Genomic DNA, 25,923 nt, shown 5'->3' with positions numbered 1-25,923 from the left:
TCCGACTGTGTGTGGTCTGCATCGGAATATCCGTCGGACCCAATTTTCCAACTTGTTGGAAATATTTCCCGACCAACTGGGCCGATCAGACATACTCCGATCATGTGTAGAGAATTTTGATCGGACCAAGTGCCACGCATGCTCGGATCAAATTCCTACATCAAAGCTATTGGCTACTAGCCTGAACGTAGTCCCATCGTAACGAAATGACATCATCACGTTCTGAAAGATCGGATTTTTCGCCAACTGTGTATGCAACAGTTTCGGACAAGATCCAATGGGCAAAATCCGACGGATTTGGTTGTGGAAATCTCCAACCGTGTGTACAGGGGCTTAGAGTTCTGCCTGTCCTGTGTACAGTGAAGTGCACATGACGGGCCAGAACCAGGCCTGGTTGGACGCTTTGGATATCAGCGTTCCTCTGAGCCAATCGGTGGGTGCGCCGGGCACCGCTGTGGAGTCTGGGGAAGAGTACTTAAGATGTTGAAGTCACGTGTTCAAGGTTCGTTTGTGAGGCCCTAGCTGCCTGTTCCTGATTCTGGACCGGGGTAGTCCCACGAGGGGTCCTGGTCAGGGGAGCGTATGTCGCTCCACAACATGCTTTGGTTGGCTAACCCCAATAGACCCGCCTGGTCTGGGGTAGGGATCTGGCTGGTCCGAGGCGCAGTAACTGAGGGAGGATTCAAGGCGTCCGGGTGTGCTTTCGGCTTGGAGAGGCAACGCAGCTTGTGTAAGCGACCGGGGGAGGCCCAACAAGCTGGCATCCTACGAAGTGCCTGGTTGCTGGGTTGTGAAGGACACTGACGAATCCACGTTTTTTCCAGTACTGCCAAGGAGACAGAGAACGTTCCAAGTACTGAGGAAAAAGGCTCCTGTTCACTTGTTACCAGTTAATCAAGGTTAGATTTCACAAGTTCTGGTTCAAAGTGCTGACTGCCATAATCTCTGGCTAGTGATTTGTTCAGCTTTGAAGTGCCCAGCTGTGAGTGGCTACTCTCTGGGTGGTATTAGACTTTCTGGTATTAGAAGTTCAAGGTGCCTGAGTTCCTTCACCCTTGCCCTCTGTTCCCATACGAGACTGTGTGTTTTGTTGGATGTTACCCCTGCAAATAAAAACCTTTTCTAAAGGACTTTTATGGTATCATGGCTGAAACTTGGTTTGAGCGGACAGTCCGCCCGTGTGTAGGCTTGTTCGTCAAACTAAGTTCCGCGCATGCTCAGAAAGAATTTACACGCCGAAGGTTGCATTGCAGTGTATAGGACGTCGTTTTCTAGTCCCGTCGTACGTGCTGTACACGTCATCGCGCACGGTTTCAGCGGACTGTTCGTTCGTCGTGTGTGGGCAAGTCCGTCCATGCTAATTTTGAGCGGACTGTCCGCTGAAACTGTTTGACGGACAAAGTTGAGCGAACAGTCCCCGCGTGTGTACGCAGCCTAATGGCAATTTCACACTGAAGGCTGTTCCTACCACCGTCTGATGGGCCTGGAGTAGGTCTGCAGTCTCTGACCGTTATCCTGGAGTAAGTCTGCAGTCTCTAAGCCCTTTGTACACACGGTCAGAGATTCTGACAACCAAATCCATCGGATTTTGTCCGAAACTGTTGCATACACACGGTCGGACAAAGTTGTCCGAAAATCCAACGTGATTACGTTATTTCGTTACGACGGGACTACGTTCAGGCTAGTAGCCAATAGCTTTGGTGTAGGAATTTGATCTGAGCATGCGTGGCACTTTGTCCGATCTGAATTCTCTACACATGATCGGAGTATGTCCGATCGGAAAATTTTACCGGCAAGTTGGAAAAGTTGGTCCGTCGGATACTCCGACAGAAGCAGTCCGATGCAGACCACACACAGACGGAATATCGGACACATTCCGTCAGAATCTCCGACCGTGTGTACAAGGGCTAAGATTTTTTGTTGCATCACATTCACTAAATACTATACATTGGTGATGTGGGGAGCCACACTTGAGGTGTCTCCTACATTACATTAATAAAGTTGACCACTACTTCTTTAAAATATAACTGCAGTTGCACATAAGGTCCAGATATCTCTTTTTTTTTGCATTCCTCATCAGTTATTTTTCGGTTCCTTTTAACAACATTTGGAGAACTGAGGAAGACGGGAGACATTTTCTGGTGTATCATGAAGATTGACATCCCCGGAACACTTTTTTGACAATTTGTGAAAAGCTGCATCAGCAGATTCCCTTCTGATGTTTCCTCCCAGCTGATCACTGGCAGGGCTGTGAGCTAGGGAGCAATCACCAGGGAAGTATCCTGGGGGGGTCTCCTATCAGTGCTGGGACAAGGTCAGATAGTGCTCCCCCCCCCCCCCCCGGTACAAATCCACTTCCCCTGCTGAAATACCTCCAGCACAACTACTCTACCTTTTTTTTTTTTTTTTTTTTTTTTTTTTTTTTTTCAAATCCCACAAATGGTAACCCTTTAAAACTGTTTTTTGCTTTTTAGTTCTACTTGAAGAAAACAGTAGTTGGTGAGAAACAATGACAATTGTACTGAAAACATATTGGGAGCTTATACACGTTTTAAGTGTTGGCTTCAGGGCCGTGTTGACCGTGGGGGCAAAAGGGGAAGCTGCCCAGGGCCCAGTGATTGATAGGGGGCCCAAAGCAGAAGCTCCGTTAATCCCGCGGTGCCCGTCAGGGTTTTGTTTCAGCCGGAGTACAGCCACCTCCAGCGTTGCTCAGTTTCCGGCTGCTCAAACCCCTCCCTCTATACATCGATCTCTTTAAAAAACAGAGGAGGAGGAAAGGGCAGGGGAAGCTACACGAGCGCCAAACGCAATAGAAGCGCAGAGGAGGGAGGGGCTGGAAATCTACGCAGAGAAGTTCCTCCTGACCGGCAGCCTACACAGAGACGGTGTGGGTACTCTGCAGCTCCCCTCTGAAATTTTCTAGGTGGGGGGAGCTCTGAACTGGGGAAGAGAGCTTTCTACTGTGGGGGGGGGGGGAGTTGCATTGTGCACCCCTCAACCCTGCACTGTAATGTTCTGTAACCTCTATCAACCAACCAGTGAGCCGTAATAATGTGCTGTAACCTTCAGCAACAAATCGGCAAACAGTAATGATCTCCTGTAATTTCTAGGGACCAAGTAGTGCGCAACAATGTGCAGTAACCACTAGAAACCAATCAGAAAACGGAACCAATGTGCTGTAAGCTCTAGCAACTAATCACTGAGCCGTAATGTGTGCTGTAACCTCTGGCAACCAATCGCTGCCTGATCTGCTGCAGTGAACTGATTTTGAGTCTAGCTGCTATTTATTGTATGTCTCGAGTGGGGGGCGCTCAAAAATAAATAAATAAATAAATTGCCCATGGTCCAACAATAGACAGCCCTGACTGGCTTTAAAGCCAAAAACAGATGTATACTGACCAACCATAACCTTATGGTCATCCACCATAAAATGACCACCCACCTAATAATGAGTAGGTCCCCTTTTTGCCACTAAAACAGCTCTGACCTGCAGCATGGTCTCCACTAGACCTCTGAATACTGGTGTGTATGTATGTGTTTGTATTGGATTGAGATTTGGAGGTCAAGTCAACACCCCAAACTTGCTGTTGCGTTCCTCAAACTATTGTTGATTTCAGACCAGGCCACCTTCTTCCATTGCTCTGTGGTCCAGTTTGGATGCTCACATGCCCATTGTAGGCACCTTTTGGCTGTGGACATGGGTCAGCATGGATGCCCTGACCAGTTTGCAGCTATACTACGACAATACACAACAAACTGCGATGCTCTGTGTTCTGACACCTTTCTATCAGAACCAGCATTCACTTTTTCAGACATGTGAGCTCCAGTAGCTCTGCTATGGGATCGGACTACATGGATCAGTCTTCGCTCTCCATGTGCATTAATGAGCCCTGGCACCCATGACCCTGTCCCCACTTGGCCAATTTTTCTTACTTGGACCACTTTTGGTCGGTCCTGTCCTCTGCAGACCAGGAACATCCCTCAAGAGCTCCAGTTTTGGAGTTGCTCTGCCCCCAGTAATCTAACTATTACAATAGCTACAATGTGCACTGGTCCAAATCATTTAGTGGAGGGGGGATTATGGTGTGGGGTTGTTTTTTCAGGGGTTGGGCTTGGTTCCAAGGAAGGGAGCTCTTAAGGCATCATCCTACCAAGCAAATTTCCTGCTCCCAACTGTGTGGGAACAGTTTGGGGATGGCCCCTTCCTATTCCAACGTGACTGCGCACCAGTGCACACAGCAAGGTCTATGAAGACATGGATGAGCGAGTTTGGGGTGGAGGAACTTGATTGACCTCACCTTTTGGGATGCATTAGAGCAGAGACTGAGTCAGACCGTCTAGTCCAGCAACATTGCCTTACCCCACAAATGCGCTTCTGGAAGAATGGTCAAACGTTCCCATAGACACACTCCTAAACCTTGTGGACAGCCTTCCCAGAAGAGTTGAAGCTGTTATAGCTGCAAAGGGTGGGCCAACTCGATATTGAACCCTACGGACTAAGACTGGGATGCCATTGAAGTTCATGTGCGTGTAAAGGCAGGTGTCCCAATACTTTTGGTATTTATAGTATACATCTGCTGCATTCATCAGCATTATCAGTTATTGAGATCTGTGCTCCATACATCTGATAGAGCTGAGCAGAGCACATTTTGAGGTCTTCAGCTTCTTTGCAGAGAGTTATAAATAACTTTTTATGAACGCTGTGTGGTTTTTGTCATCTTGCTTTGAATTCTGATTTCCTGGGTCAGTCCTCTCCACCATGCTGCGAGCTGAAACGATTCTTCTGAAGGCAGTGTGTGCTTTTTCTGTTGGCTGTCAATGGCCGACTGTTCTGTGATTTTTTTTATTTTTTTTTTTTTTTTTTTCACGTTGTGAGGATATTTGGCATAACGTAACAACGGCCTCACTGACCAGAAACCTGTGCAGAAATTATACGTATTTTCTGAACTATGACTGAAAAGGAGTCTATGTATAAAACAATTACCGCGAGGATGTGCTAACCGTGCGCACATGCAATATTGCTCATAATATGATTATGTCCTATGATCGCCAGCTCCATCTAGTGGTGAAGTAGAATTGTAAAGTATCGAACCAGGCAGAACTTAAAGTGGAGGGCCACCCTGAAAAACAACAATGCATTAAAATTTAGCAAAAAATCAGAACTTACCAGAAATGCCTGTTGCTAGGCATATCATCCTAATCTGCCTCTTCCTCCTCCGCGGTGATCTTCGGTCTTCTCTCCTCTGTGCGGCGTCTTCTGGGTAATGGGGCGCTCTGTGTTCTGGCGCTGTGACACAGTTCCCAGAACACAGCGTGCCCCATTCACAAAGTGCTGCGCGATTCGCGCATAAGCAGTAGGAAACGGGCAGTGAAGCCGCAAGGCTCCACTGCCTGTTTCCCTTAGTTGAAATGGCGGCGCCGGGACCCGAGAACGGAGGGACGGGGTCAGCCCTGTACAGGTAAGTCTGCTTATTTAAAACTCAGCAGGTACAGTGTTTGCAGCTGCTGACTTCTAAAAAAAAAAAAAATTTTTTTTAAGCAATGCAGGTTTATTAACAGCTTATGACATACAGGTTTAATGCTCAAAGTATTACAACATACAGGTCTAATTTATACAGTTTCTTACAATGCAAGCATTTTGGATATAGGTATTCTTATTCCCTAACCAAATTGAAAGAATTGTGAATTGTTCTCACCTTGAACCAGAATGGGTCTTTCCTGCCAATTCTTGGGAACCTGTCACCTGATAGGGACCAGTCGATCGACCAGTGGTCCGGTCCCCTCAGAGTTCTGGGTTCCAGCTTGACCAAGTTTGTGAGGGAAATCCCACCTGAGACCACACTCTTGAACAAGTTGAGAAGTCTTCTCTGACTCGTATGAGGAGACAAGTTTTGGACAGATATTTGCCCATTGGTTCTGACCTCTATGACCCTGGCAATAGGGCTGCATACAGAGAGTTCAGCCTTATGAGCTCCTATCTGATTTGCCTGACTAACAATTGAAGAGCTTGCATTTGTATACCCTTTTACAAGCCTATCTCAGCCATCTGTCCTAGATATGATTGGTCGCTAAGATCTACATCAATGTAACAACCATAAATCTGACACCTGTTTTACAACCAGATAACCTTAATTGCTCCCAGAATTCCTATATGTTCATTAAAAATTATTTATAACTGCTTTTTGCCCAATTAAAGACACCTGTGTAGAGACAGTCTGACGCCCACCTGTGTTATCAAACCCTTCTCTTTATAAGATTTAACTAAGTTCAAGAATTACAGATTTACGACCTTGAGAGAATGAACTTTCAATAACCCCACCAGATGTTTGTTTTTCACTATATACAATCCTGTAAGTATGTATACATAAGGTCCTGTATTACTTAATATAAATTAAAAAATATATAATTTACACAAGCCAATTACTTATTCAATATGAAAAAAATATATAAATAAATATAACTTTATATTGTGTACTTTCTTTATAGAATGTATTTTAACAGTTTTAATGAGGGCTTTGTTTGACCCTGTCAAACTTAATTTAAAGAGGAAGTAAAGGCACTTTATTTTTATTTTATTTTTTTATGCAACCTGCAAGGCAAAGGCATAATGAGCTAGTATGCATAGCATACTATATTATGCATATTATTATATTATATAATATAATCTCTCCTCTATTATAAGGGGGTGTGTGTGTGTGTGTGTGTGTGTGTGTGTGTGTGTGTGTGTGTGTGTGTGTGTGTGTGTGTGTGTGTGTGTGTGTGTGTGTGTTGCAGCCTCCCCAAACTGCCCCCCCTTAAGAGAGCTCTAGGATATAGAATGCAAGATGTGAAGGGGCAAGTGCCAAAACCGTTACCATAAAGGTGATGGTGTAGTAATTATCACACCTCCCCAACCCCAGTAGGTGAGTACTAAAATACTCTAGGTGTGGACACCAATCCTTTACAGGAGAGGTTATCACCAAAAACATAATGGCTTATAAATTAGTGTATAAAACATCCAGACATGAATATCATGATAGTAGTATAGTGATCCTCTACTTGTAACAGTGCGTATAGTGTCCAGACCCAAAATACAGGATGTGAGTGAGCCCAAAAACCAAATAAAAAAAAAAAATTGCACCAGAATGTAATTATCGCACCATGTACAAAAATATATAGGTATATACATATAGTGTCACAATCATAGCCTCACGCTGTATATAAACCCAAAATGCAAAACGCACAAAAATTAAAAATTACACCAAGATGCAGTTTATCGCACCATTTACAGAAAACATAGGTGCATTCATCCCAATGAAGGTGATTGTTCGTGTTTTTAGAGGAGTTGTAACAGGTGACTTTAGTGATCCCATAATCTTGACAGGTGACGTACGTGCTCCCCCTTAAGGATCCCTACTCACCAGATCCTACTACCCCCCCCCCCCCCCCTACAGGGGTAATGTGCATGCGGGTCCTTAGGTTGGCAGGTAACCACTGGTGTCAGCCTTTGCAGTTCCTCGAGCAGCCTTGGGATATCCGGGTTGTGATGGATGTAATTTTCATAATCCTCATAAAAAGAGAAATTGGCTCCCATAGTGCAGTATAACCAAAACTTCCCTTTAATTAAAGATTATTTTAAAAAAATGTATAAAAGCAAATGGACACTTTGCAGAAACCAGTGACCCTAATACAATGATCATTGCTAAGAATATGCACTGTCACTGTACTAATGACACTGGCTGGGAAGGGGTTAACATCAGGGGCGATCAAACGGTTAACTGTGCACCTAGCTGGTGTTGTGTTTACTATGTGTGCTGCTTTTACTAGGGGAAGGGATGGATTTTATTCCCTGCTTTCACAGGAACACAAATTCCATCCCTTCCCTTCTGTCAGAACAGAACTCTGCCTTGTTTTACATAGGCAGAGCAATGTTCTGAGTCTCTGCCCGACAATCAGCGGGTGCCGGCGGACATCAATTTGCCCGGCACCCACAGATCAGCTTCTGCTGTGACTTATCGCAGCAGAAGCAACGTGTGCGCTCCCCCTGCAGGTGGAAATGCAGTATCTCGTATCCAGCACTCAGCTGCTGCCCTGTAGCAATAAAACTGCTATAGGGTGGTCAGCAAGTGGTTACATTTCTGGCGATTCTGCCATGAAAATCCTTGTTCAGGCACTTCCTGTTATACAGTGACAACACTCTGTCCCTGTCTCTAAATTGTGCTATTGGGTTGTCACATTGGCCTCCGATAGACTACAGCGGTTGTTACAATGCACATTACACAGACACAGTCCACGTTTGTCACCATCGGGAAACCCGCCATTAGAAATGCTGTGCAGCCGTCACTGGAGCGCATGTAGGTGGAAAGTGACTGGATAGAGGCTGCTGGAGAACCTGCTGTTTGCCTGGCTTTCAGAGCCGATGACTGACATCCAGATCAGAATTCCTGATCTTCCATGTTGAAAGTACATAATCCATGGGATGGCGGCACAGTGGTGTAGTGGGGCGGCACAGTGGTGTAGTGGGGCGGCACAGTGGTGTAGTGGGGCGGCACTCTCACCTAGCAGTAAGGAGGGTCGCTGGTTCAAATCCCAACCACGACACTACCTGCCTGGAGTTTGCATGTTCTCCCTGTGCCTGTGCGGGTTTCCTCCGGGTACTCCGGCTTCCTCCCACACTCCAAAGACATGCAGGTAGGTTAATTGGCTTCTGTTTAAAATTGGCCCTAGTATATGAATGGGGACCTTGGATTGTAGGCTCTTTGAGGGTAGGGACCGATGTGAGTGTGCAATGTACAGGGGTGATTGTAGACACTCACTCAGGTTGAACTGGATGGACTGGTGTCTTTATTCAACCTTACTAACTATGAAACTATGAAGTTGGCAGCCAGGCAACACGCATTAGCAGGAGGTCAGCAGCCTCCTCGGTGCGGGAGTAACGCTTTATAAAAGGTGACAACCTTTTGATGAATAAAACAAGGGAGGACTCTGTGTCACCAGTGAGGCTATAGTGAAAAGAAAAATGTATCTTCTGACCTTCTTTTTACTGATTTTTCTCTGGGACTGTAAAACCACAAGTGACCTTTTTATTCGGGAGATTCCATCGTCCACCACAATCTAGATATCCTGTTTACAGTCCTCTATTAGTAGCCATAGTCGGTTTCTTTACCTCTCCTGCCTGCTCATTGGTCTGTGGTGATGACCATTCAGAACATTAACCCCTTAAGGATGAAGGTCCTTAAAGTAGAACTAAAGGCAAATGGGGGGTGGGGGGGGATTTCCCCTTCACTTCCTGTCTCATAGCCACAACAGAAAGTGAGGGGGAATCCCTGGTTGTTGCCAAAACTAGTGTCACCATTGGAAGACTTCTCCTTCTATTCCTGTTCTGGAGGCGACCCAAGAATGTGCAATAATCCATAATGGTAAACGAGACAAATGGAGAGGGTGCATCTTCTTCTTTTTCTTCTTTATTTTATTTATTTATTTATTTATTTTTTTGGTTTCCAGTCTTTATTTTTTGTCTTCTCCCACTGTTGTTGTTTACTTTTTTTTTATTTATTTTTTTTATCTGGTATACAAGATCTTTTTGTTTTAGTCTTCTCTTCTAGTATACATTGTATACTAGAGAAGACTGTAAACAAAAAAACTTTGTATACTAGAGCAGTGGTTCCCAACTGGCCATGTTTGCAGGTTTTCCTTTATCTTGCACAGGTGCTTTAAATTGGACAGCTATTATATCGAAGAGAAATTCCCCAAAACGTGGCCTGTCAGGGGTACTTGAGGACAGGCTTGAGAACCACTGTACTAGAGGAGAAGACCGTAAACAAAAAGATACATTGTATACCAGGGAATAAGACTGTAAACAAATATACAATGGTTTTTTTTTTTTTTTTTTTTTTTTTTTTAGTCCTCTCCCCTGGTATACAATGTATGAGAGTACTCCAGTATATAATGTATCTTTCTTTTCTTTTTTTTAAAAGGAGATGTACAATTAGGAGCTAGGTTTGGACATGGGATTGGTGGTCATTTTTTCTGTAGTGTCACCACCAACTGCCCTCCCTTAAAGCGGAGGTCCACCCTAAAATGGACCTCCGCTGATCGGAATCCTCCCCCCTCCGGCGCCACAATTGGCACCTTTCGGGGGGGGGGAGGGGGGTGAAGTTACCTGGATAATCCAGGTAACTGCACCCACTTCCGGGATAGCTGTCTGCGGAAAGGGGCGTAGATTACGCCCCTTTCCGCAACTGCCCGCCCCTTTGCGCAAGTGCCCCGCTGCCTGCTGGGAAACACACAGTTCCCAGAGGCAGCGGGGACCGTCCGGATTGCGCCGCGCGGCTCGCGCATGCGCAGTAGGGAACCGGGAAATGAAGCCGAAAGGCTCCATTTCCTGATTCCCATACCCAAGATGGCGGCGGCAGCACCCGAGTGTCGATCTAGAGATCGGCTTCGGGTGCCGACATCGCGGGCGCGCTGGACAGGTAAGTGTCACCATTTTAAGTCAGCAGCTGCAGTATTTGTAGCTGCTGACTTTAAAAAAAGGTCCAGTGGCAGTAGACGGAATAAATATATATCTCTATATCTATTGTGTGTTTTTTTTTTTTTTTTTTTTTTAATATATATTTGTTTCACATGTAGACCAAATTCTAGCTATTGAGTTGGACAGTCATCTGCATGTAGAGGTTCCTGATTGGTTGGTTGTTCTGTCACTCTGTTACATTGTATCTATATAGGATTCAGTGCTGATCTCCCCATACTGGGTATGGAATAATAATCCAGCCGGGATCTGGTGTGGAATTCTGGGCCCTGTGCCGGGATGTCGGATAGTTTCCTTGTCGGTCCTGGCTGCCAGCAATGAGGACATTGTTGATGTGATGTTTGTTATTAGCAACAGGAAGCCAAGGAGGAAGTCGGATCCTCCCAGGGATCATCCTGTTCCTTGCCAGCCTGTTGCTGATGTAGATCTGCAGCTTGTAGTACATGTCCCTGCACCACCCACTGTCAGTGCTGACCAGGGGAATGTGGGAGACTAAGCCTGAAGTAATGGAGAGTGTCTACCTGACACCCAGAACTAAAAGGAAAATATTTACTGGTTTTACATTTTTTTTTTTTTCCACTTAGATGTGAAATATTGTAACTTTCATAGTCCTCATTTGCAGTCACGTGGTAATAACCAAGCAATCTTACTACTATGTGGTGAATAGCCTAGCAAGCAGGGTAAATACATTCAAAGATGAATGAGCTAGAGGAGACACTGAGACACATGCATGATCTTTGTCTCTCAGGCACACAATCTCACTTTGTTTTTCACTCGCACCCTCTCTTGTATGTTTGCTCATACTCCCTTGTGCGTACTATTTTTAAAAAAAATTCTTTCGTTCGTGTGCTCTTGTCTGGGTGCATGCTTTTTCACATGTGCGCGTTCTTTTGAGAGCCTGCTCACTTGTCTCTTGCGCACAATGATCTCTTGCACTCTTCCTCGTGCGTTCTCCTTCCTGTGAGTTCTGTTTCTTGCACATGTCCTCTCTTGTTTCCTCTGTTGCGCACATGCTTTCTCTTGTGCCCTTTTGCATGCATCCCTTTTTATTTTTTTGTCTTGAACATGCTTGCAAGTTCTCTTGTGCTCTTTTTATCTCTCTAATGCCGAGTACACACGACTGGAATTTTTGCCGGACTAGGTCCGATGGTCTTCCCAGACGGACTTTCGGTTGTGTTCCGAGGGACTTTCCGAACAGACTTGTCACACACAATGACGCCACAGTCCGGATTCAAACATGATGACTTACAACAGGATTAGAATAAGGAAGTTCATAGGCAGTAGCCAATAGCTGCCCTAATGTCGGTTTGCGTCCGTTGGACTAGCATACAGACGAACTGATATTTATTTATTTTATTTTTTTGACCGGACTCAAGTCCGTCGGAAAGATTTGAAACATGTTTTATTTCTAGGTCCATCTGACTTTTGGGGGGGAAAAAAGTCCGCTGGAGCCCACACACGATTGTAATAGACCGATTCATTCAATCGGTCCTAGTCCGTCAAAGCCTGGTTGTGTGTATGTGGCATAAAGACAGGGCTCTCGTGTTTTTTTTATTTTTTATTTTTTTCTGGCGTGCACACATGCGCTCTCTGTTGCGCGCATGCTCCCTGGCTTGCTTCCCATGGTGAATGTGCTCTCCCTCTCTGGTGTGTGTGTGTGTGTATACACACTGTCTTGCTTGTGCTGTCTCTCTCGTTGGCCCTGTCACGCTCTTTCCCTTTTGCTCATGCTCTCTGTAAAGCAAAATTTGTATCTGCATACAAATACTGTGCATTATATATATATATATATATATATATATATATATATATATATATATATATATATATATATATATATATATATATATATATATATATATATATATATATATAAATTTTTTTGGCTGGTCTTCTGCTGTCTGAATGTTTATAAATTTGGAACATAAACATTTTTAGATGATGAAGTGGCGCTGCATTTTCCAGAGTGGAGGAACAAATATTTTCCTCTCCATAATTTCCTTTAATGGGAGATGCAGAATGTTCCTCAGGAAGGAGACGGAACCTTCCATTGTGTCTGCAGGATACAGATAAGATTGGACTGGCGGTGAGAAATCTGAGCACACGGGGTAAACCTACGCCGAATATTGGAAGGGGGGGGGGGTGGAGGGGATTCAATATCCTCTTTATAATGTAGGACATTCTGTGCTGTACATGTGTTAGGCCCCTTTCACATTGGGGCGTTTTTTCAGGCGCTAGAGAGCTAAAGTTGGTGCCTGAAAATATCTGGCCCCTTTCACTCCGGCGTGAAAGCCGGACGACACTGGAGCGGTGTGCTAGCAGGATGGTGAAAAAATTCCTGCTAGCCGCATCTTTGGAGGGGTGAATACACCGCTCCTACCCATGGCGCTTTGCGGGTGGTTTTGACCCTTTTTTCAACTTAACCCCCGCTAGCGGCCACATACCGCTGGTAAAGCGGCGATAAAAAATAGCGCCGCTTTACCGCTGACTCCCTCACTGGCCCAGTGTGAAAGGGGCCTTAAAGTGGTTGTATAGTCGTTTTTGGGGCTTTTACCTACAGGAAAGCCTATAATAAGGCTTACCTGTAGGTAAAAAAAATATCTCCTAAACCGGTATGCGCCGCTGACTGCAGCGGCGCATGCGCACAAGGGGTTTCACGGCCAGAAAATCCGGCAGTGGCCGACCGGCCGGAATGAAATCTCCCGCGCGCATGCGCGGGAGTGACGATATCCTGGCTCCAGCCACTCACAGCGCCGGAGCCGCGATACCCGGAAGAAACGCAGAGGGAGCATGTCGGCTCCCTCGGCGTGGATCGGGACAGATGTCGGGGCCTTGTTCTAAGGTAAGTATTTCATAATGAGCTAGTATGCGGTGCGTACTAGCTCATTATGCCTTTTGCTTTGCAGGTGTGTGTAAAAAAAAAATAAAAAAAAAAAAAAAAAAAAAAAAAAAAAAAAAAGCGGGTTTACTACCGCTTTAAGGATGCTTTGGTTGTCTGTCTGATTTTTATTTATTTTTCATTTTTTAATTTTTTTTTTTTTTTCCATACCTTTCTCTCAACCTTCCCTTCTTTTTTTTTTTTTTTTTTTTTTTTTTTTTTTTTTTTTTTCTTCCCCTCTCAACTTCGCAGTCCATTGTCCCCCTCCCTTCTATGGACACGTGTAGTCTCCAGCAGGGCAGCATGTGACAGGGTGACAACCACAGGGACAGTGTTGTCACCTTATAACAGGAAATGACTAAACAAGGAGTCTCCTAGAAGGATCACTGGGGACTGTTCTAAAAACTGCAGATTTAAATTGTGTGTGTGTGTTATATATATATATATATATATATATATATATATATATATATATATATATATATATATATATATATATATATATATATATATTTATTTGGTAAGGTTTCTTCTACTATTAACCAGTGGAAGATTTCTCCACGATTTCCTATTTTGTGACAACCCAAAATTTTTGCTTTTTGATACTTGACAATGGTCACCAGAACAAATGCACCGGGTGAATCTCTAGAGCAGGGACACAGACGGCAATTAAAAAAAAAACTGACATAGGGTCTAACCCTTCCACATCCCCACCAAAACAACTGTTTTTAAAGCTAAACTCCAGGCACAAATTAATGCAGCTCTGTAATCTGTACAAGGAGGGAAGCAGTTCATGTGCTGACAAGAAGCATGCTGATTGGAGGAGGGTGACACAGATGAGCACATCACTGTGCTGCTGCTTCTTTCACTGTCCAATCCTAAACTGGGTGCAGTGTGAACATGGCTCCCACCTGTCCCGGATTTCGAGGGAATGTCCCTCTATCCCCCTTTCCTCCTCATTTGTCCCTCCATTTTGGTCTGATCTATATGGATGTATATAAAATGCACTTTTTATCTATCAAAGTGTTTTCCAGCGCTAAATCTTTCATATGATTTCTAAATTGCTGCATTTGTAAATTCCAAAAGCCAATATAAAGGAATAGTAGTGTTTAAAAAAAAAAAAAAAAAACTCGAGGGTTTAACCAATCTTGTTTGTTTTTGTTTTTAAAATTCTCCTTTTTAAGGGGGTGTGGCGGGGGGGGGGGGGGGGTGTCCTATGGCTGCATACTTTTGCTGATAGGTGTCCCTCATTCCCATCTCAAAATGCTGTGAGGTATGTGTGAAGAAGCAGATTGAATGATGCTGGCCAAGGGGGACATCTATTGGCAGAAAAAAGTACTGCAGGGTAAATCTCTAGATTGAAGCAGAATATTGCAGCACGTTATCTGATTATTTTACTTTTTTTTTTTTTTTTCCATGAGCTGTTCATCTTGCCTAGTTTTTGGCTGTTCTGCTTTTTATATAGACTTTCTGATTGCTGGATAACATGAACAGTAGGCTGATTTCACTTGCTGCCTGGAATTTATATGAACTTTATCTTCTGGAACACTCTGGATGTTTCCTCCTTTTTTTTTTTTTTTTTTTTTTTTTTTTTTTTGATGGTGAATACTTTATCCGCAGAGCGTCCTTGGGAATTGTAATCTGTTGGCAATGAAGTCTGATTCTTGTATTAATTCTCGCACTCTTTCAGCCCCACAGATGTTGGAGTCCCCGAGGTTCCACATTGCTCCAATCCGGTTACGAATGGCCGCCCGCCATCATCCGGCCTCAGCGTTTTGGACCGACTCATTAAAACCTGCCCGGTATGGCTGCAGCTGTGCATGAGCCCGAAGCAAGCGGCGTCCATACTCACTGAAGAGACACCCGGGGTAGGTGGATGTGATTTGGTCTCTTGGCTTCCTTAACCACTTACTTACTGGAGCACTTTCACCCCTTTCCTGCCCAGGCCAGCTTTCAGCGCTGCCACAAGTTGAATGACAACTGCACGGTCGTGCTACACTGTGCCCATATGACATTTTTATCACTTTTCACACAAATAGAGCTTTTATTTTGGTGGTAATTTTGGGTTAAATTTTAAAAAGGCCGAAATGTAAAAAAAAAAATTACAAAACCGATCACGTGGTACTGGGCCGGGATCGGCCCCTTACGCCGATCTGTGATCAGCTGAGTCTCATTGACTTGCTAATTGCAGGCGGAATGCTCTTAGGACGCACATGGATGCCCTCCCAGCAATTAAGGCCCATGTTTGAGTCGTCTTTTCAGGGGCGGGAGGTGATGAACCACGTTTAGACTGCCCACCGCACATGTACTGCGGCAGGGCAGCCACTTTTGCGTGGATCCCGTACCTAGTATGTGATCCGACGCTTCCGGGTCTGGGGCACACAGCACGGCCAATGACCCGCTCCCGATGTGTCCATTAGTCACATCTGGAGCTGATTTGTGGGTACCGTGGGCTCTGTCCACCAGCACCCTGCCGATCCTTAGACTGAGAGCCAGAATGGCGATCTATGTAAACAAGGGAGATTGCTGCTCTGTTAGTAGGGAAGGCATGGATTCTGTGTTCCTGCAGGGACAAGGATCCATGCCTTCCATAGTAAAAACACCTCCCCCACAGTACACAAACACTGGCTAGGCACACGGTTAACCCTTTGACTGCCTCTGTGTGTATAGATATAGATATAAAAATATTGGAGGAAGGAGGCAGCAGAGAGTAATGACACTTAGTCCTCTGGACTGAGACAAGTACACACTATAGAGGGATACACTTTGTTCAAGTTTCATGTCTGAGGTTTACAACCACTTTAAATACTGCTTTTAAGGACTTTATTTGTGGAGGGTGGGTGGCGCTGTTTCCTGTAGGGTGCCCTGGATCGCCGGCATTGTCTCGGATAATTCCTCTAATATGAGGTTTTCCTTGGAAGGAATGTGAGGAATTGTCTTCCACCCACCACCTTCATTTCCAGATGTGTCCTCTATAGATCCGCCATCGGAGAGTCTGCGTCCTGTCATTGTAGGGGGAGGCCTAGTCCGGGCAGAAGGCGGAGGTTCACTTATTTCAGTGCCTTACTGGAAACCTAAAGGAGGAATCTGATTGGTCGCTGTGTGCCGCGCTGATCCTTGGTTTACTTTTTATTAAATCTGAACCCCCCCCCCCCCATCCTCTAGTCTTGCACAGTTGTAGCGGCTCCTCTCCTGGAGTGAAATGGCTTCCCCCTGATTTCACTGCACACTGCGAGATTCTCACAATGTGCATTAGAAGCTGCAAAAAATCTGATGGAATCCACCTCATCTCCTGACTGGAGGACGTCCAGCATCATGTAGCACTATCCTCCCCAGGTTGACAGTCCGTTGCCTGCCCCTGTTCAGTCATTGGCTTTCAGTTCTGTCAATCATGGAGGCTTAGCATCACATGTGGGTGTCGCCTAGAGAGGTCTGCATGCAAATGCAGCCTGCCTAGGAACGCCCACTCCTTCAGACTGACACCAACCTATCAAGGAATTTTGATATTTGCATATCTCCTCCCACTGCTTGCATCAGGACTGAGGACTCTTGAGAGGAGTACTGAGGGCGGTAGTTGTGATGTTTTCAGAAAGCTGTGTACAGCCCCCTGCTGGCCCCTCCCACCAGTCATGATCTGCCTGCATTGCATAGAGAAGCACAGAGACCTAGTGAATACATCATTGGGTCTAAAATACGTAATGTCATGAAAACCAGCTTCATTTAAAAATTCATCTTGATGCTGGGGGGGGGGGGGGGTTGTCAACATATTGGCAGATTTATTATATACAGAACAGACGTGGTCACTCTTCCAGGGTGCTTCCAATCTAGGGCTGCAACTAACGATTAGTTGTCCGATTTTATGGTTTTGATTGGATAAAAAAACCTCCTTTTTAAAAAGATAAAAAAAGTTGGTGCTGTAGCACCCTGGTGTTCAGTCAGGGTTGCTCCTAAATTTACCTGGCAGGTATAGCTACCTTGGTTAAATGTTGAGGATCAATTGAGTTCACCCTTAGGCCCCTTTCACACAGGCGATCCATTCAGATCCGCCTGTCAGTTTTTCAGGCGGACCTGAACGGGTGCTCCATAGAGGTCTATGGAGCGTCGGATGTCAGCGGTGACAAGCCCGCTGACATCCGACCCGCTCCGATCCGAAAAAGTGTGACGGAGGAAAAAGCTATTTCTCCATCCGTCATCAGATCTCCCATAGGGGAGAGCGGCGCCGTGACAGGTCCGTCTCTGCGCAGTGTGCGGAGACAGACCTCTCATCTTCCTGCTCAGCGGAGATCGCTCCAACGATCCTCGCTGAGTGAAAGGACCCCAAGTCTTGAGTTGCTGCACTTCTCTATTCTACCACTAGGTGGCATTAGATACGAGACACACATTTGATATGTCGGTCTGCCACTTTGTAATGTGCAGGCGCACTGATATAAATATAAAGGGGACTGCACTGTAATGACCACTTCCACTGTGTGTGCAGATAAGCCACTTTGAGCATCTTGGCGTGCGGTGGGTGTAAGAGTTAAGAGTTTAGAGTTCCCAGAGTTCCTCCTTACATTAGAGGGCAGGAATTGCTGCTGAAAAATCAGAGCACAGGGACCCCTGGCAGGTCATTTGGCAGAGCTCCTTTCCCATTCCAGCACTGTCAACAGCTCCCCCCCCCCCCCCCCCACAATACACAGGGCTGAAATCGCATTCCTTTACACACAGTCTATCAGCTTTCACAGGGTATATCTGGCATTTGTGTTCCCCTTCTGACCTGTGAAATCCCCTGGTCGGAACGGCAGTGTAGTTCCAGTAGGCAGATACACCCTGCGCAGATCATGGGTGACTGGCTGTGTTGTAAAGGAATGTGATTTTCAGTCCTGCGGAGGAGGAGCAGTATAGAGTGCTGTACTGGGAAAGAAGCTCAGCAGCCGGGCATAGCCTCCAGGGTAAGGTGACCAGATTTTTAAAATGAAATCCGGGGACATCATTTTTTTATTTATTTTTTTACTAGTAATGGCAGCAATCAGTGACTCGGACTCCTTTCACACTGGGGAGTTTTTCAGGTCTTTTTCAGGCGCTTTAGCTTAAAAAAATAAAATAAATAAAAAGCGCCTGTAAAGCGTTTGAAAGAAGCCTCATCTGCAATCCCAATGTGAAAGCCCAAGTGCTTAAAGAGCCCTTTCACACTGCCAGCACCCGTTTTTTTGAGCGCTAGCAGGGCACTTTTAACCCACGCTAGTGACCAAATAAAGGGTTAAAACCGACCACAAAGTGCCACTGCCAAAAGCGCTTTGCAGGCGATTCCAATTGATTTCAATGGGAGGGGGACGCTTTAGGAGAGGTGTATTCACCGCTCTAAAAACGCTGCAAAGAAGCTGCTTGCAGGATTTTTTTGACGCCCTGCCAGCGCAGCTCCTTGGTGTGAAAGCACTCGGGCTTTTACATTGGGATTGTAGAGGAGGCTTCTTTCAGGCGCTTTTGTTAATGCTAAAGCACCTGAAAAACACCTGAAAAATGCCCCAGTGTGAAAGGGGTCTCATAGCGGGACTGCGATATTGAGGTGGACAAATCGGACACTAATGCAGAGTACACACGACTGGTTTACCTGTCGGAATAAACTCTGAAGGTTTTTCCCAATGGAGTTCTGCTGACACTGTCTTGTCTACATACGATCACACCAAAGTCCAAGCGTCAAGAATGTGGTGACGTATGACGGGACTAGAAAAGAAGTTCAATAGCCGATAGCTTCCATCTCGTACGTACTTCAGAGCATGCATCGGTTTTGGTCTGTTGGAACAGCATACAGATGAGTTCGATGAGGCCCACACATGATCAGAATATACGATGAAAAGACTTTGTCGGACATTCTGCTCGTGTGTACGCGGCATTAGTGACGCTTTTGACACTTTGTGGGAACCAGTGACACTAATGCAGTGATCAGTGCTAAAAAATATGCACTGTCACTGTACTAATGACCCTGGATGGGAAGGGGATAACATCTAGGGAAATCAATGGGTTAAATGTGTGACTAAAAAGTGTTTTCTCATTGTGAGGCAGGTGATTTTACTAAGGGAAGCCATGGATCCCTGTACCTGCTTTGCAGGAACACAGGATCAATGTCTTCCACACTGACAGGATGGTGAACTGCCTTGTTTACATAGGCAGACCACTAGGTGAGACCGCCGGATCCAGGCAAGGAGATGAGCGGGCAGGCGGCTGGCCGGGATTTGAGCCAAGGCAGATGAACGTGAGCAGAGCTGAATGGGCCCCCCAAGCTAGTAGGAACAGGGGGGTGAAATTTTAGATATGGGGGCCAAAGCCATGTGGCATGAAATCTGGAGCCTGTAGCCCCTCAGGAAGTGCTAAGTAGGGATGCAACGGATCAAATAATTGAATTTGCAAAAACCTGTGAATATTCCACCACCATATTGTCCCCACTGTAATATCTGACAGCTCCCCCACTGTAATATTGGCTGGGTATTGGCAGAGTATGAAGGGATGGATGTGACTGCAATTGTCACAGAGAGCAGAGCTGTGGGCACTATAGATCCAGCCCACATCCCTGCTTCCCTCCGATGTGATCCCTCCACTGTACAAATCCGTACACAGAGGGGAGGGAGGAACCGGCGTTGTGACATGATGCCGGTTTGTTTACAAGTGATCGCTCCTTCATTTGACGAAACGATCGCATTGTAAACAGGCACCAAAAATGGCCGCTGCTCCAGAGCTAGGCCGGAGCCACAGCCTTTCCTAAGGCCGAGGAAGTGGAGCAATCTGTGGATCACGAGGTGTGCCGATCCGAACAGGTTGACCCTCACGGATCGGTGACGATCCGTTGCACCCCTAGTGTGGGGGATTTGTTTGTTTTTTTTTTTTAGCAATTTCTGAAGGTTTCTCGGTCAGTGTTGGAAAGGTGATCTCCCGGAAGTGCGTGTCTTTTTCCCTAGTTGTCACACTGAGCGGTGTCTTGCCTCCCCAGTGACGTTGGTCCCATTGTGGCTACAGGATAGCACTTCTTCTTCTCTTAATTCGCTGAGCTAGGTTACCATTCCATGTTGCTAGCACACAGCACAGACTCTTCCCCCATGCTCCTCTCCATTCAGGAAGTGGCTCACAGCTTCTCCACACCCAATGAGAACAGAAGGGTGTGGACTGTGGAAGGCCAGTACTGGAGTGTGGCTATGGGACCCTAGGGCAGATCGGAGCTGGACTTTGTGGAGGATATGATGATATGACAGGGAGGCTGCAAGGGCCCCCTGGAGCTAGGGGCGGGGTTGCGATTGTGACCCCTGCAACCCCTTATGCTGCGCCCATGACCTGGGCTGGTAGGCCAGAGTCTGAGGCCTATCCTAGGGACATCTGCCTGCTGGGCTGGGTAAGGGCCTATCCAGAAGCAAGAGAGTAGGGTTGGGATTGCAGCTTGCAGTCCAACCAGAATTGATGATTCTGCCAGCTTGTCTTCAGCAAACTGTTTGTGGTCTTTCTTGTGCTTCATCTTTAGAAGAGGCTTCCTTCTTGGACGATAGCCATGTAGACCAATTTGATGCAGTGTGCGGTGTATGGTCTGAGCACTGACAGGTTGACTCCCCGCCCCTTCAACCTCTGCAGCAATGCTGGCAGCACTCGTACATCTATTTCCCAAAGACAACCTCTGGATATGACGCTCAGCACGTGCACTCAACTTCTTTGGTCAACCATGGCGAGGCCTGTTCTGAGTGGAACCTGTCCTGTTATACCGCTGTATGGTCTTGGCCACCGTGCTGCAGCTCAGTTTCAGGGTCTTGGAAATCTTCTTAAAGCCTAGGCCATCTTTATGTAGAGCAAGAATTCTTTTTTATTTTTTTTTATTTTTTTCAGATCCTCAGAGTTCTTTGCCATGAGGTGCCATGTTGAACTTAAAGTGACCAGTATGTGAGAGTAAGAGCGATAACACCAAATTGAACACACCTGCTCCCCATTCACACCTGAGACCTTGTAACCTTAATGAGTCACATGACACCGGGGAGGGAAAATGGCTAATTGGGCCCAATTTGGACATTTTCACTTAGGGGTGTACTCACTTTTGTTGCCAGCAGTTTAGACATTAATGGCTGTGTGTTGAGTTATTTTGAGGGGACGGCAAATTTACACTGTTATACAAGCTGTACACTCACTACTTTACATTGTAGACAAGTGTCATTTCTTCAGTGTTGTCACATGAAAAGATGGAATAAAATATTTAGAAAAGTGTGTGTGTGTGTGTGTGTGTGTGTGTGTATAGAGATATTATCACACGTGGGTTTTTTTTTTTTGTTTTGGCGCCCGTGTGCTAGCCTGCAGTAATTAACACATGCTTAAAGCGGGAGTCCACCGGGACTCCGCGTTTTTATTTTTATTTTTTTTTTTATTTTTTTTTTTTAAAAGCCAGCAGCTACAAATACTGCAGCTGCTGACTTTTAAAATAGTGACACTTACCTGTCCAGCGCGCCCGCGATGTCGGCACCCGAAGCCGGCCTCTAGATCGTCTGTAAGGTGCTGCCGCCGCCATCTTGGGTATGGGAATCGGGAAATGGAGCCTTTCGGCTTCATTTCCCGGTTCCCTACTGCGCAAGGACGGTCCCCGCTGCCTCTGGGATCTGTGTGTTTCCCAGCAGGCAGCGGGGCACTTGCGGAAAGGGGCGTAATCTACGCCCCTTTCCGCAGAGAGCTATCCCGGAAGTGGGTGCAGAATACCTGTACTGTACAGGTATCTGCACCCCCCTCCCCCCTGAAAGGTGCCAATTGTGGCGCCGGAGGGGGGGAGGGTTCCGATGAGCGGAGGTCCACTTTAGGGTGGACCTCCGCTTTAAGTGCCCCCACATGTGTAAACTGTGTTCACACCACACATGTGAGGTATCGCCACAAACTTCTGAGTGAGAGCAATAAATCTGGTGCTAGACCTCCTCTGTAACTTTAAACGGGTAACCTGTAGACATTTTTAAATTGTTGCTAATGGAGATTTTTATGTATCGTAGTTTGGTGCCATTCCACGAGCGTTTGCAATTTTAAAGTGTGACATGTTGGGTATCTATTTACTGTGTAACATCTTCTCTTTTTTTATATTCTAGGAAAAAATTGGGTATATATTTTAGGTTTTGGTTTGTTTTAAATTCATTAAAGTGTATTCTCCCCCCCCCCCCAAAAAAAAATTGTTTGAAAAACGATCTGCTGCGCAAAAACCGGGTAACATAAAAATTGCAAAGACCACCATTGTATTCTCTAGGGTCTCTGCTATAAAAAAAAATGCATGAGGGTTCAAAGTAATTTTAACTTTACATGTAAACAACAAATAACAAAGTCTGGTAAATATGGCTGACACAATCCATGTCTTCCAGGTCTTCCTAGTCACCCGCGATGTGGAAGCAAAGTGTATGGTCCTCTGGGTCCGCTTCTCCGATCACAAGAACCCCGCTGATGTCCTTCGTTACAACATCCGGGAAGAGAAAACAAGTAGGTGACCTCCAGTCCTTTCTTTAGTACTGACGTGTGTGCAAAAAAGCCAACAAGAAGGTGCAGTGCATTGTGGGATTATAATGTAGGCTGCGCTCACATCCTGCATAGGATTGTATGCCAATTATTAAAAAAAAAAAAAAATGTCATCTATTTAAATGCAGTTTCACTAAACCCGCACCATAAAAAAGTCAATAAATGGTATGTGGTCCTTGCTGTTTATACTCGGTCACTATGAGATTTTATTTTCTGTCTTCTGTAAAAATCCTGGTTGATCCTGCTGCTCTCTATCTCCCTGTTCTGTTCATGTCCCCAGTTCAGCTAGGGATTTTGCAGCTGTGGTGGTAACTCTGCACATGCTCAGTTTTCAGTGAGTTTCTGTGCTGAGCATTTCCTCCCTATCACATCTGAGCAGCCCATGTGACTATAGAGCAGTGATGGTGAACCTTGGCACCCCAGATGTTTTGGAACTAAATTTCCCATGATGCCCCACTACACTGCACAGTGCATGAGCATCATGGGAAATCTAGTTCCAAAACATCTGGGGTGCCAAGGTTCGTCGTCACACGTGGGCGTATACACAGTGGTAAATGACAGCCCACTCTGTCCCCCCCTCCTCCTCCCATTCCCACTAACCAGTCAAACACAATGGGGGTGAGAGATTACCTGTAGATTGATGGAGGCTTCACCTCCCTCTTATTCTAAGACACAGGCTGGAGGGATGTGACACAGCCTGTGACTGGCAGAAATCCACCCACACCAAAGAATTAAAAATATTTAATTTCAAATATATGTGTGACAATTTCCAAAACCATTTTATTTTTACTCTGTATTAAAAAAAAAAAAGCCTTTGGAACATGTGACCAGCAGCAGAGGACAAGAAGCTCCTCCTGCTTATGTTTTCCCTGCAGAAAGGCTGGGAGAGAGCTGGGTCATGTGATAGCTCTTATATCCATTAGGAAAACGGTACTTTAGGGGTGTGGGTGTGTTATATTTTTTATTAAAAAAAAAAAAAAAATTGCAGTGCCATCATACACATACAGAAATAGAAGGCAACGATATAAATTGCAGACAAGACATTTCCCCTATTTGCTAGAGCAGGAAGGAGACCTGCTCTTTTTTGATTTTCCTCTGCTGTAGTTCAGTAACACGTACAGGTCTTGTCCCTCCCCCCCGGCCTGTGATTGGACAGTGAATGAAGAAGCAGTAAGCTGATTAGCCCATCTGTTGCTCTTTCCTCCTATCGGCATGCTCCTTTAGCATCCTTACCTTGGGTATTGGAAAAACTTGTCCCCACATTAGCATTGTTCTTTAAAAAAAAAGGGGGGGGGGAGGAGTTGCGGTATTATTTTATTTATTATTTTATTTTTATTTATTATTTTATTTTTATTTATTATTATTATTATTATTATTATTATTTTAATATTATTAATTTTATTATTATTATTATTATTTTATTTATTATTTTATTTATTATTATTATTATTTTATTATTATTATTTTATTATTGTTTTATTTATTAATAATAATAATAATAATATTATTTTATTTATTATTATAAAATAATAATAATTTTGAATAGCTTGGGGCCCCCTATTTATCATTTTGTATGTAATTCTTTATGCATTCCTTCAGACCATTCACTTCTCTTTTTTTTTTTTTTTTTTTTTTTTTTTTTTTTTTTTCCCCACTTGTAAACTTTTATAAGTCATGCATTTATTCGTGCTTGTAGCACTGAATACGTCGGTGCACAGCCATTTTTAGATCTCTCCAGAGATGTTCAATCGGGTTCAAGTCTGGGCTCTGGCTGGGCCATTCAAGGACATTCAGAGTTGTCCCGTAGCCACTCCTTTGTTCACTTGGCTGTGTGCTTGGGGTCGTTGCCCTGTTGAAAGGTGAACCTTCTCCCCAGTCTGAGGTCCAGAGGACTCTGGAGCAGGTTTTCATCAAGGATGTCTCTGTACATTGCTGTATTCATTGTTACCTCAGTCCTGACTTCTCCCAGTTCCTGCTGCTGAAAAAACATCCTCACAGCATGATGCTGCCACCACCATGCTTCACTGTGGGGATGGTATTGGCCAGGTGTTGAGCGGTGCCTGGTTTCCTCCAGACATTACACTTACCATTCAGGCCAAAGACTTCAATCTTTGTTTCGTCAGACCAGAGAATTGTTTCTCATGGTCTGAGAGTCCTTCAGGTGCCTTTTTGGCAAACTTCAGACGGGCTGTCATGTGCTTTTTACTGAGGACTGTCTTCTGTCTGGCCACTTTACCATACAGGACTGATTGGTTGAGTGCTGCAAAGATGGTTGTTCTTCTGGAAGGTTCTCCTCTCTCCACGGCAAATGGCTGGAGCTCTGTCAGAGTGACCATCGGGTTCTTGGTCACCTCCCTGACTAAGGCCCTTCTCCCCCGATCACTCAGTTTGGCCAGGCGGCCTGCTCTAAGAGTCCTGGTGGTACCAAACGTCTTCCATTTACAGATGATGGAGGCCACTGTGCTCATTGGGACCTTCAATGCTGCAGTAAATGTTCTGTACCCTTCCCCAGATCTGTGCCTCCATACAATCCTGTCTCGGAGGTCTAGAGAAATTTCTTGGACTTCATGGCTTGGTTTGTGCTCTGACATGCACTATTAACTGTGTGGCCTTCTATAGACAGGCGTGTGCCTTTCCAGATCATGTCCAATCAACTGAATTTACCACAGGTGAACTCCAATCATCCTTGCGATGTTTCTACAGATGCACATGAGCTCAATTCTGAGTGTCATGGCAAAGGCTGTGATACTTGTGTACATGGGATTTTTTTTTTTTAAATTACTGTATTTATCGGTGTATAACCTGCAGTTTTTTTATTTTATTTTTTTCTCTCCTTAAAATCAGGAGAAAATCATGGATGAGTGTTCTATGCTGATCCCCCCCCCCCCCCCCCCCCCGTTGATTGTGAGCTTCTCGCTGGCTTTCGACCGCTCTTGAGCGGCCGAAAGCTACCAGGCGCCGCCAAGATACACAGGACATCCGCTCTGTATCTTGGCGGTGCCATTTTTAAATGGTAAGGTTGCATTGATGGGCATTTTAAATGTTG

At 45.2% G+C, this 25,923-nt stretch overlaps 1 protein-coding gene across 2 annotated transcripts in view; it reads left to right on the top strand.

Annotated features, from left to right (window-relative positions):
• Nucleotides 1-25,923, top strand: part of RIN3 (Ras and Rab interactor 3) — an 81,123-nt gene that overhangs the window by 21,777 nt on the left and 33,423 nt on the right. For both annotated transcript variants that reach the window (XM_077466745.1, XM_077466744.1), the window contains exons 2-3: nucleotides 15,079-15,256; nucleotides 22,727-22,841. In XM_077466745.1, the coding sequence (XP_077322871.1) occupies nucleotides 15,079-15,256; nucleotides 22,727-22,841 (293 nt within the window). The remainder of the gene's footprint in view (nucleotides 1-15,078; nucleotides 15,257-22,726; nucleotides 22,842-25,923) is intronic.

The sequence above is a fragment of the Lithobates pipiens genome, unplaced genomic scaffold (genome assembly GCF_037356315.1).
Source record: "Lithobates pipiens isolate NorthernLeopardFrog02 unplaced genomic scaffold, aLitPip1_a1.2 Scaffold_37, whole genome shotgun sequence".
NCBI classification, from domain to species: domain Eukaryota; kingdom Metazoa; phylum Chordata; class Amphibia; order Anura; family Ranidae; genus Lithobates; species Lithobates pipiens.
This window is presented reverse-complemented; position numbering and strand designations above follow the sequence as displayed.